Source organism: Pelecanus crispus, chromosome 5 (assembly GCF_030463565.1).
Source record: "Pelecanus crispus isolate bPelCri1 chromosome 5, bPelCri1.pri, whole genome shotgun sequence".
Classification (NCBI taxonomy): domain Eukaryota; kingdom Metazoa; phylum Chordata; class Aves; order Pelecaniformes; family Pelecanidae; genus Pelecanus; species Pelecanus crispus.
Genome location: NC_134647.1, coordinates 27,120,067 through 27,132,355, shown reverse-complemented (window position 1 = coordinate 27,132,355; position 12,289 = coordinate 27,120,067). Strand labels below are relative to the sequence as shown.

Below are 12,289 nucleotides of genomic sequence, written 5' to 3'. Positions count from 1 at the left end.
TTTTTTTTAAGTCAATGGAATTATGCTGTTGCAAAGAAAAGCAACACAATGGAAAGCAAATGAAAGTTTTGCGTTAGTAGCAACTGGACAGGATTTTTTTCTCTATTACCAAGTAATAAACAAAGTAATAAACATGAAAACATATTTTGTACTGTATCTTTAGAAGTTAAAGGGAAAGGAGAGGGAGCATAACAAATCAATGATGTAACTGTAAATTCATTAAAATAATTTTGATTGTCCCCGTATTCCAGTGTCATTCATAAAAAATACATAGTAGTAAAAAAGTGAGAGATTTTTATGCAGTATTCTTGTTCACATTAGAACTAAATCTCTACATATTCCTTTTTTCTTTTTTTTTTTAGTTAGTAACAGTTAAGTGTGCTATGTGTCAAGATGACCAGAAATCAGTAGAATACATTCAATTGTTATGTGTAGCATTTTCTCAGCAGAAGAGATTTTTACATTAATGTTCTCAATGTGAGTATATATTTTTGTATTTAAAATAATGCTAATATTTAGGAGCAGGAATCAGCAGTAGCTGACATAATTAAATCAGAACTAAATCTATCTTACATAAACAATGATAAATTGATTAATATGTTAAAAGTATGAAAGTTATTAACTAATATTTATCAGAAGTTAAATAAATCTCTAATGCATGTGCCAGCTTTCCAGTTACTTATAAGCCAAGGTGAAACCTTGAGTTCAACAACACTAAGCAAAAATTATTTTTTACTTTGATTACCTGTTCATGAGGTTCTTACAGTTACTTACAAATTGCTCTCAGTTGCCTTGCAAACTGCTTTAAGGAGCGTGGTGATTTTAAGCATAGAAGAACTATTCCTGTAGTACATTCAGTTATGTTCATGCATGTTCTTATTTCTAAGTTCGATGTGCCCTCACATGGAGGTCATCATGCCTCAAAACCTCAATAATCTTTAAGACTATCCCATCACTCACTTGGGATAGTAATTTTTGATCAAAAGATTCACTTTGCCCAGTTGTGTTGCCCAATATAAACTTAAAGTCAGGAGTGGGAAGTTATAATAGCCCAGTACCTGGGGAAAATGACTGGAGTGATTAGGCTAATACCAATGTGTCACTTCAGCTTCTTCCCAGTCATGACCCCATGATAAATATTTAAGATTTGTACGTTGTTAAAAGGCAGAGATAATTGTAATTTCTCATAGGTAATGGTGGTAGGAAAGAGAAGCATGAGTGTCTGACCCAGCGTTGCGCTGGGAAAGAATTGCTTCTTGATGTGTCCTAATCCATTCCTTATGTAGATGTGTAGCACTAACTGATTCATTAGACAGCAGAGGTCCCTAGCAAAGTTGGCATGAATTGTCTGATATTATATGTCAGCTGTGACATGAGGGGTCTTTTATGTCCAAAGCCAAAGAGATCAGAGGCCCTTTGGTTAGGTACTAAGCGATTATGACACGTGTTTAATTTGCATGTAAATGAACTGAATTTTTTAGTAGAAACAGGCCCATAACTTGTGTTTGAAGCCATAAGCCAAACAGGTCCAAGTTCATGTTCACATCTGAAATATATGGCCAAGCATCTTTATCTCTACCTGTGTAGTAGTGTTTGTGGTTTGTGTAAGTTTAAAAGTCTTGTTTTAAGTTTCATACATTAGCCAGGAGCACTATCATGTGCTTATGGAGAGACAAAGTCTAACCTAAGCTACAACGATATAAATCTGGAGTAATTCTAGTTTTGAATAAACTTACTCTGGGGCAACTGGTATAGCTTAGATCCATGATTGACCATCTCTCTTCAAAACTTTTGTGCTTTCATAGGAATTACAAAACTCACAATTTCATTGTCAAGTTTAATGTCTTCATTTCTGTAAACCAATTATCTTTAAAAAAGGATGAATTATGTTTCTTTGTCATCAATGTGTATTGAATGTTAACATGTATGGTAAATTTGTGAAATAAATATGTAAAAATGATTTAAGTCCGTCGCTTCTTGTACGTTATTCATTTCACAGACATAGCTAAAATATGAAGAAGTATCTGTATAGTTCTTCTATCATAAATATCCAGGAACACAGAAAAGTGCATTAATTTTTGCCACACTCCTGTATATAAAGCATTCTCATGTGTGTTAGAGTAGGTTCCATTCTGCAATTTTTATACTTTATTATGGGCCCAATTCTGTGACCCATTCTCAAATTCACTAGCACATTGTATTTCTGGCAAAACTGCCCTACTCTTTTAACAAGGCTGGTAGGTAATACTGAAGGACTGGTGTAATTTCTTTTTTTACCTAATCATCTTTTCTCTGCAGTTAATCACTGTATGCACTGTGCTATGTCATGTATATGATAGTATTTGTGGCAAGATTAATAATTGCTAAAACCAGTGAGAAAGAATTGGGTATGGAATATTCTGTTCTTCTTTATAGTTGTTATTGGAGTGCAGCAAAAATTATTATCTCACAATAAGTTTTGGAATGTAAGACACTATAATTGAGACACTTACCAAGGTTCACTATTAGAGTGCTTGGAGACATTTATCCACTCACACTTCTTTTATTCTTTTTTAACAACTCATAACTTTTCAGTATCAAATACTGTGGGCCTTAACTGAGCAAACTTGACTCATTGAGGACAACAGGATTTGCTTTCCAAAAGTTTTCTTTGCATTGTGCTTTTCATGGATGGCTTGTTCTGCTCCTGGAAGTCTCAGATTTCACTCATGTTTCTAGTGTCAAGTGTCTGCAGAGAATGACATGTTCTTGACGTCTGCTTCCTCTCATTTTTAAACCACCATTAGAACAAAGTGTTCCAACACATAAATGCCTAAATTCACAAAGGCAAGAAAAAGAAAAACCTTGAAGTGCTCTGTCCTCTTTTTCTCTGGTATTGTGGGAGTTTTAATATGCAATATTGTGACAGGGAGGAGTTTAAAAGCAGAGATGTAAATCAATGGCATTAAATCAATGGTGCAAACTCATGATTTTAGTAGTAATGGTGTTGTAAGCATAAGGGCCTAATGACAAAAAGAGGACAAAGCTGGTAAGGGAGAGGTAATATCTTAGTGTGTTAGACAAAAGATAGGAGTTGAAAGAGATGAACTAACTGCACCAGAAGAAAGGTTGTGCACTGAAAAGTCTGTGTTATTTTTCCAATCCTAATTTTGGCATTCTGCCTTTTCTTGATGTTTTGAATTAAACCAGGGTCTTAGCACTGCTCTGCTGTACTTTTTTGTATGAGCGTACGTACAAATATGTATGGCACATACCACTTTAATTATATTTGTGAAATGCACCAATATTGATTGACCGTTACTTGCACTGTACACCCTGGGGGTATGCCTAACCCATACTGTGATGTCAGGTTTAAAGAGACACTCATGTTGATCCAGATGGGAAATTCATAAGTAACCTGACAGCACAGCATGGCTTGCTGGTTTTGGCAGGTGTGTATTCAACAGCAAGAGGACCTCATGTTCATTGTTATCTGCTGTACAGTATTAAGAAAGCCTCCAGATGTATAAAAATAGTTGCACTAACACTGTTTATTGCTATCTACAAGTGTTCTCTTAAACATTTTAGTAAAACTAAACAATTTTTTTCCATACAGACATCGCTAGCTCTCTTATTGTGTCTTCTGAGGAAGGAAGAAGTGAAGGCTACAGCAGCGGCCTTCAGTTGCCTGATAGAGAGAAAACACTTGAATTTGAGCCTGAAAAACCAGTTTATTCCAGCAAAGCAAAGATGAAAATAGAGGAGGGGGGCAAAGCCCCTGTTTTCCTCAAACAGGTCTCAAATGTTGAAGTCTGGCAGGGAGATGTAGCTAGGCTCTCTGTTACTGTTACTGGCAGCCCCACACCCAAAATCCAGTGGTTTTTCAACAGTATGAAGCTAACCCCATCCATGGACTGTAAGTTAGTGTTTGCTGGCAATGACCACAGCCTCATACTCCCATGTGTGGGTGTGCAGGATGAGGGTGAGTACACATGCATAGCCAGCAATGTACACGGTGAGGCCACATGCAGTGCCCATCTCCACGTGCAGCAGCGGATAACAGGGGTCCCTTGCTTTGCCAAGGAGCCAGATAGTGTGCAGTGTGCACCGGGCTTCACTGCAATCTTTGAGTACACTGTGGCTGGGGAGCCATGCCCCAATGTGCAGTGGTTCAAGGGGAGTGAGCAGCTCTTCTCTGATGCACGTCGTTCTGTTGCTCACCACCCTGACGGCTCGGGCTCCCTGACAGTGCGGGAGTGCATGGAGGAGGACACTGGGGTCTACATGTGCAGGGCGGTGAGCGCCCTGGGCGAGGCCACATGCTCAGCTGAGCTCCTTGTGCTGCCTGAGGAGCATGCTGTGTGCAGGCAGAGCCCCACGTTGCAGCACTCTGCAGTGGCAGAGGACCAAAGCCCCCTCTCCTACGAGGAGGCTGGTGAGCTTCCTGCCATGGAAGGAGTGCTCAGCCTTGAGGCCATGAGGGAGCCCTTGGCCCTCTTTCAGCTCCAGACGAGCCAGGCAGAGCACGTGCTGCCCAGGGAAGACATCTTGCCTGGCCTGCCACCGGCCTGCCTGGCTGCACAGACTGTTGAAGAGATGCTCACCCAGGTGGCCACGACACAAGAGAGCAGCAGGCTTCTGGCAGAGCCACTGCAAACCCTCCCTGATGGCCCCCAGGGTGTCGTGCCTGCAGCAGCGATGGAGACACAACTGCCAGGCTGCCTTGGGACTGTAGCTGCACAGATACTCTTGCCCAAAGAGCAAGTCATCCCTAAGGCAGCAGAGCAAATGGCTGCTCTGAAGACGGAGGCTTCCCAAGCCCTCTTACAGGTGTCAAGCACCACTGAGAGCCATGCCATAGATGGGGACCACATCCAGGTCCTTGAGGGCTTCCAGGCAATGCAAGGTGAGCTGAATGCTGAACCCAGATTTCCCTCTGAATTGGCCTTCACTGGGGGCCAAGCTGTCCCTCTGGAGAACATTTCTTCCCTGGAAGCAGCAGAAGAAGATTTTGCTGCAAGAATCCATGAGGGGCAGACTGTGAGATTTCCTTTGCTGCTAGAAGAAAAACAGCTCCTGGAGGAGGAACATGTCATCAATCTTGCCAGCCCACTTAAGCAGTGTCTGAGGGCAGGGAGACAACCCCATGAAACAATGTACACTCACCAGCTCCAGCCAAGCCAAGTCCTCAACAAAGAGAACCAGCTCACTCCTCAGGTTCCCAAGAGCCGCAACTTAGACATAAAGTCTCAAATTAGAAATGCACTGAAAGCTGCAGTGGTAAGTGAGCAAAATCTCTTGTTTTCAGAATGGTTGGCTGATAAAGAAGACATTGAAATACAGACAATAAACATCACCATGGAACATAAACACACCCTATGCACCTATGTTGTGACTACAGGAGGACTCAGTCCCATAGAAATCCCAGTCTCCTTGGGAGAAGTCAGCGTTCAGACAGCTGACCAGAAAATGGTCTTGAAGGAGGCTTTCTATTCTCTTATTTGTGAAGAAAAACATCTCTTGACAGATGAAAAATCCAAAGCATTGCCATTCCATCCCAGCCCACTTCTCTCAGGAAAATCCTGTGATGAAACCTCTGAGCTGGAGCTCCAGCAGGCTGAGAGAACTATAGAGGCAGAAATACCCCTGGAGCAGCCTTTGTCTGCACAAGTAATCAACACTGTAACCGGGCATGGTCAAATCAAGGATGTGGGTGCAGCTGCAGCCACTGCTGATGTAGCCTCTGCAGGTATTCCCATTGAGACACCCACAGAAATACTGAAAAGGAAGGAGAAAAGGGAAGAAATATGTGAGGAAGAGGGCAGAGAGGGTCTGGAAACTAGACCTGGGAAGCTAGAGGATAAGTTGGGCAAAGAGAGTTATCCCATCATACACAGCAAACTGGTCGACACTGTTGTGGAGGAAGGGGAGAGTGTCAGTCTGGTGGCTGTCATAACAAATGTCAGAGAGGTGAACTGGTACTTTGAGGGTAAACTGGTGTGTTCAGGTGACAAATTCAAGTGTTTGCAAGATCAGGACATGTACACACTAGTAATAAGCAAAGCATTTGGGGAGATTCACCAAGGAGAGTACACATGTGAGGCGCTGAATCAAGGTGGACAAAGAGCAACAGCAGCAAAACTCACAGTTGTTAAAAGAGGTTGGATTATGGGGATAAACTACTGCCTTTCTAATACACTGCTCTACTAATGAAACTGCTCTACTATGTGTCTGTATCTTTGAATACAGATACAATATTAATACCACCATGCCACTAATCAGAGGGCCCCCTTTCTCTCTGGGTTTATGGTCTCCTTTTACCACATTGCAAAGTCTCTCACTTCCCTCACCCCAGTCTTTGGTCAGGAACTTTGTTTCTTCCTGTTCTCATCATACAAGCATGGTCAGGACAAGGTGTATCTCAGTCCCGACCACTTCTTCCCATTGTTGCTTGTGAAGTGGACCTGCTCTTCCCACTTTTCTCACTGCTGCACCCTTTCTCACTCTTTAGAGTCATTGCACAGTTTTAACACAATTTCTCATTCACACCATTTCTCACAGCTCCAGGATAGAGTGGTATATGTTTATATCACATTGTTATTGTGCATTGCTATTGCACATTATTTTTCCAGTACCACCACTGTGTTTCCTGATGTCATTATGCACCATAACACTGTCTGTCCACTGAGCCTGGTACTGCTTTCATGTCTTACAGATACTTTTTTCTTTTACAGTCACTTTATGTGGATTGCAAGTAAATCACCTTTTTTTCTTTTCCAGTCAGTCATTTCACTGTTACTTTCCAGAATGTCAGCAAGCAGGGTTTTGAGTTACTTTTTCCTTCTGATTTCAGTTGCACCGATCCTGAGGAGAAGGCTCGAACCGCTGGAGGTGGCTGTAAATCACGTGGCCAAGTTTACCTGTGAGGTAGAGACTGCTCCCAATGTAAGGTTCCAGTGGTACAAAGCTGGCCGAGAGATATATGATGGGGACAAATACTCCATTCGCACCTCCAACTACCTCTCCACGCTGGAGATCCCAAGGCCTCAGGTTGTTGACTATGGAGAGTATAGCTGTAAGGCTTCCAACCAGCATGGCAGTGTAAGCTCTACAGCCCTTTTAACAGTAACTGGTAAGTACAGACTTCCTAGCACTTCTTCTTTTCCATAAGATATCTTGGTATATTGTAACGCTTTTGCTGCTATACTTAGAAATGTTTATGGTAGGGTTCTTGACTGCCATTGTTATACATAATCCATACCTAATTTTGGCAGGCACAAGCATAGAGAAGGAATAATTTTTGAGAATGCTGCTTTTAGATACTTTCTGTACCTAGAAAAAGGAATCAGTGTGAAAAGTTTCAGAAGGGAAGAAAGAAGGGGGAAAGAGAGAGCGGGAGGAACTAGATCATCCACAGAATGGGACTGGTTTGTGAATACATTCTTGAAGAAGGTTTATTTAACTTCCAGACAACAAGAAAACATACTCTTTTAAATCTGATTTCTTTGGTGTAATAATCACTGTGCAATTATCTTAGCACCCTATGCTTATCCTGCAGCTATACTTGTGAGGTAGGCTATGCAGCTATGTGTACCTGAACATCTGTGTGCCATGGCCAGAGGGGAACTCTTTGTGGTTGGGGAAATAGATCTTCTTAAACCAACAAAAGAGGGTTTAAATCTGTTTCAATTTGCAAACTTTTTTGTCTATTGAGAGCTATACAATTATCTTTTTTTTTTTTCTTAAAAAAAAGAAAAACAAAAACAAACCCTCACCATCTTTGGGACTTTTAGTGTATGGTCATTTTTTTACTCTGACTTTTCTCTTTTTGGGAGGAGTCTTTATGTGGTCTTTGCTAAGTGCCAGATGCTAGAGACTAAAGAAAGATGTGCAAACTGTGAAATGCATGCAAACTTGTCCATCTTGAGGGTATGGTGTGCAAACATATCAGTCTTGGGGGAGGAAGTTCTGGCTTTTGGTTTATTTTCCTTTAGTTTGTACATTGCTCAAGAGATTCAAAATGCTTCAAGCTCTGGAGCAATATACAGACCCAAGAAGTACAAAACCAAAAGCCAAAATTCATCATCTTTAACACCTCTTATCTCCTTTGCTGCTGGCTTCTTCTGCTTAAGAATATCCAGTGACAAACTGGCCCCTCTTGCTCTCTGTCCCTGGCAAATGTGGAGAAAGAGCATAAGCTCTGGTCCTCACCTCTGGATAACATTGAACCCCTTTGTTTTGCAGAAGCATTTCCACCAACGTTTCTTACCAGACCTGAATCTATCACTACTTTTGTGGGCAAAAGTGCGAAGTTCCTGTGTACTGTTTCGGGCACTCCGGTCATCGAAGTCGCCTGGCAGAAAGATGGCACAACCATTTCACCTTCAGACCACTACAAGATGTCCAAAGTTGAAAATAAACATGTGTTAGAAATTTCCCTTCTCACCACCAGTGACAGAGGGGTTTACACTTGCAAAGCTTCGAACAAGTTTGGGGCTGACATTTGCCAGGCCGAAATGGTCATTATAGACAAGCCCCACTTCATTAAGGTTTTGCAGTCAGTGCAGTCAGCAGTCAATAAGAAAATACGTCTTGAATGTCAGGTAGATGAAGACAGGAAAGTGACAGTAGGGTGGACAAAGGATGGAAACAAAATCCCTCCAGGCAAAGATTATAAGATCTACTTTGAAGACAAAATAGCCTCACTTGAGATTCCTCTGGCTAAGCTGAAGGATTCAGGCCATTATGTGTGCACTGCTTCAAATGAGGCGGGAAGCAGCTCCTCTTCTGCCAGCGTCACAGTCAGAGGTAAGATAGTCCTGCACCCCCTTTACCTTTGCGCTTCTTGGGTCCCCCATTTCTTCTTTTGCAGGTAAAAGACTGCTTTGAGCTGAAATCACACTGTGTACTCTTCTCAGACCTCCCATCAGTTTCCATTCACCTCTTGCTCATTTCCCCTGCTGCCTTCCAGTGCACTGTGTGTTGCTTCAATATTTTTTTCACCAGCCAGATTCAAGAATTTCTCCAACATGCAGAGGACAGATGGATGGAGAGGGCAAGAGAAACCACAAGAACTGCAGCTCAGCAAAGATTATGCTGATCTTTTCTGAAGTCATGTTTTGTTCTTGCGCTGGGAACCAATCTTTCAAAGCTTTGTATTTCACCTTTCTTTCCATTTTCTCTTTTCCTTTTTTCCTTTTCTTCCCCTTTCTTCCCCTTTCTTCCCCTTTCTTCCCCTTTCTTCCCCTTTCTTCCCCTTCCTTCCCCTTCCTTCCCCTTCCTTCCCCTTCCTTCCCCTTCCTTCCCCTTCCTTCCCCTTCCTTCCCCTTCCTTCCCCTTCCTTCCCCTTCCTTCCCCTTTCTTCCCTTTTTCTCTTCCCATTTTTAGAACCACCATCCTTTGTGAAGAAGGTCGATCCGTCTTATTTACTGACCCCAGGTGACTCTGCACGCCTTCAATGCAAAATCAAAGGGTCTCCTGAAATCCAGGTTACTTGGTTCAAGAACAATAAGGAAATCCGTGAAAGCAACACACACAGGATGTCCTTTGCCAACTCTGTGGCTGTGTTAGATATTTTGGAGATGAAAGTTGATGACACTGGGAGCTACTCATGTGAAGCTGTAAACGAGGTCGGAAGTGACAGCTGCACCACTGAAGTAGTTGTCAAAGGTCTGTTCTTCTTGCTGCTGCCAGTCCATTCTTGAGAAAAACCTTCCCTTCCTTTTTTTTTTTTTTTTTTTGCATAGGTGACTAATTCTTTCTCACTGCTTTTATAGAGCCTCCATCTTTCATCCGAACACTTGAACCAGCAGAGGTAGTAAAGGGAACAAACACCGTTCTTCAGTGTGAGGTTGCTGGCACTGGACCATTTGAGATTAGCTGGTACAAAGACAAGAAACAGATTCGCAGTAGTAAAAAATACAGGTTGACCTCTCAGAAAGCTGTCGTTTCTCTGGAGGTGTCCTCATTTAATAGTGCGGATGTCGGTGAATATGAGTGTGTCATAGCTAATGAAGTCGGGAAGTGCATATGCAGTGCAACATACATCTTGAAAGGTCAGTGGGAGAGAGAAAACTCCACTACTGAAGGGATTGGCAAGAATCTCTCATTTCTTAAAATGTCTTTTCTTTGGATTTGTGGGTGGCTAGGGAGGGTGGGGAGGGAGAGTATCTTGTTCTTCTCTTAAAATTCTGTGTATATCTTGACTCTTATCTGGCATCAAACCTGTGAATTTGAAGGACATTGAGCTTAAAGGGCCATGCATTAACTTCCATCTGGGGAATGCAGCTCTTCTCCTTGCCTGGTCTTTAGCTGAATTGCGCCATGTACTGCACATACTGTCTCATAAAACTGTCTTTAAACAGCAGCTTTCATGGGATGATGTGGTAGCAGATGAGTATTTCTTCTTGTCTCTTTTCTTTGATCTAGAACCACCATCTTTTGTTAAGAAAATTGAAAATGTGACAGCTTTGGCTGGAGATAGTATTACATTACAGGCTGTGGTGAAAGGGTCAGAGCCTATTTCTGTGATGTGGATGAAGGGCAAAGACATTATTCAAGATGACAACAAAGTGAGAGTGACATTTGAACATGGTCTGGCAACGCTGCAAATTACTGGTGTCCAGCTGAGCTCTGGTGGCAAATACACCTGTGTAGCTGAGAACGATGCAGGAAGTCAGTCCTGCTTTGGTGAACTAGCAGTGAAAGGTCAGTGGAGTAGGGCTGTGATCCTTGCATTGTCTCCCACCTGAAAGGAAGAGCAATTTCTTTTTGTGCTTAACACCAGTTGTTTAATTCTCTTGTAGAACCTGCCAAAATCATTGAGAAATCTGAAATGATCCAGGTAACAGCAGGGGAACCAGCCATTTTGGAGTACACTGTCACAGGCACTCCAGAGCTAAAAACCAAATGGTTCAAAGATGGAAGGCCACTACCTGCCAGCAAAAAATATAGGATCAGCTTTAAAAATAACATTGCCCAGCTCAAGTTTTATGCCACTGAAATGCAGGACAGTGGCGAGTACACCTTTGAGATATCCAATGATGTGGGCATCAGCTCTTGTACGACCAGCTTCACTGTGCTAGGTTGGTACTGACTCTTTGCAAAGAGCCATGCTACTCTGCTCTGAGCCCAACAGAGCCAGAAGCAGAACTGCATGCCTGTTTTGCTTATGTGTTGGTTTCTTTAATTTTTTTCACTCTCAACAGATCGCACTCTCCCTCCCTTCTTCACTAAACCACTGAAGAACATTGACAGCATCATTAGCACCTCATGCCGCCTAGACTGCAAAATTTCAGGCTCTCTTCCAATGACCGTCTCTTGGTTTAAGCAGGACACTGAGATCGCTTCAAGTGCCAAGTACACAGTACACTTTGCAGAAGGCTCTGCATCTTTGGAAATAAAACACCTAGATGCAAGTGACGCTGGGGTCTACATTTGCAGAGCCACAAACTCTGCTGGTAGCAAAGACAGCAGTAGCACTTTGTTTATAAAAGGTTTGGCAATTTGTTTCACAGTTCTTGGAGTTTTACTTTTCATGTGATAATACTTTTCTTCCCCAAAGTGTAGGCCATGTGTCTTACTCTTGACAATTGTTTCCTTTCAATGCAATCTAGAGCCACCCAGCTTCACTGTAGAACCAGAGTCCCAAGATGTACTGCCTGCATCAACCGTACGTTTCAAAGGCACGTTCAAAGGCACAACACCACTAACAGTAAAATGGTTTAAAGGTGATACTGAGCTGGTGACGGGAGGAGCCTGCTACATTATGACAGAAGCATTAGCAAGCTACTTGGAGCTTTATGCAGTCAAACCAACAGACTCGGGAAAATACACCTGCAAAGTCTCCAATGTCGCTGGTTCAGTAACACGCAGTGCAAACTTGTTTGTAAAAGGTTTGCATTCTTACTCTCCTTTAAACTTTCAGCTGCTGGATTGACCCAGTGGCACTCTTTCTTGCCTTCTTTGTCCTGAATACTCTTCTTAAATCCACAGAACCTGCCACCTTCAAGGAGAAGCTAGAGCCAACCCATCTGGTAAAGAAAGGTGGATATGCTGAGCTGACCTGTGAAGTCACTGGTACTCCTGAGATTAAAATCACATGGTTCAAGGATGATAGAGAGCTAAAAGAGAGTGACAAATACAGGATGTCTTTTGCAAAATCCTTAGCGATACTCCATCTTACAGAGGTTGAGACTGAAGACAGTGGTGAATACATTTGTGAGGCCAAAAATGATGCTGGCAAAGATATTTGTAGTAGCGTTGTTACCATCAAAGGTGTGTGTGACATCCAGCCACCCAGTTAGCCTCT

At 42.4% G+C, this 12,289-nt stretch overlaps 1 protein-coding gene across 1 annotated transcript in view; it reads left to right on the top strand.

Annotated features, from left to right (window-relative positions):
- Nucleotides 1-12,289, top strand: part of TTN (titin) — a 242,336-nt gene that overhangs the window by 44,701 nt on the left and 185,346 nt on the right. Inside the window, exons 44-53 of the mRNA XM_075710465.1 lie at nt 3,596-6,139; nt 6,833-7,111; nt 8,224-8,787; nt 9,367-9,648; nt 9,756-10,034; nt 10,408-10,686; nt 10,785-11,063; nt 11,187-11,474; nt 11,595-11,873; nt 11,974-12,255. Coding sequence (XP_075566580.1) covers nt 3,596-6,139; nt 6,833-7,111; nt 8,224-8,787; nt 9,367-9,648; nt 9,756-10,034; nt 10,408-10,686; nt 10,785-11,063; nt 11,187-11,474; nt 11,595-11,873; nt 11,974-12,255 — 5,355 coding nt within the window. The remainder of the gene's footprint in view (nt 1-3,595; nt 6,140-6,832; nt 7,112-8,223; nt 8,788-9,366; nt 9,649-9,755; nt 10,035-10,407; nt 10,687-10,784; nt 11,064-11,186; nt 11,475-11,594; nt 11,874-11,973; nt 12,256-12,289) is intronic.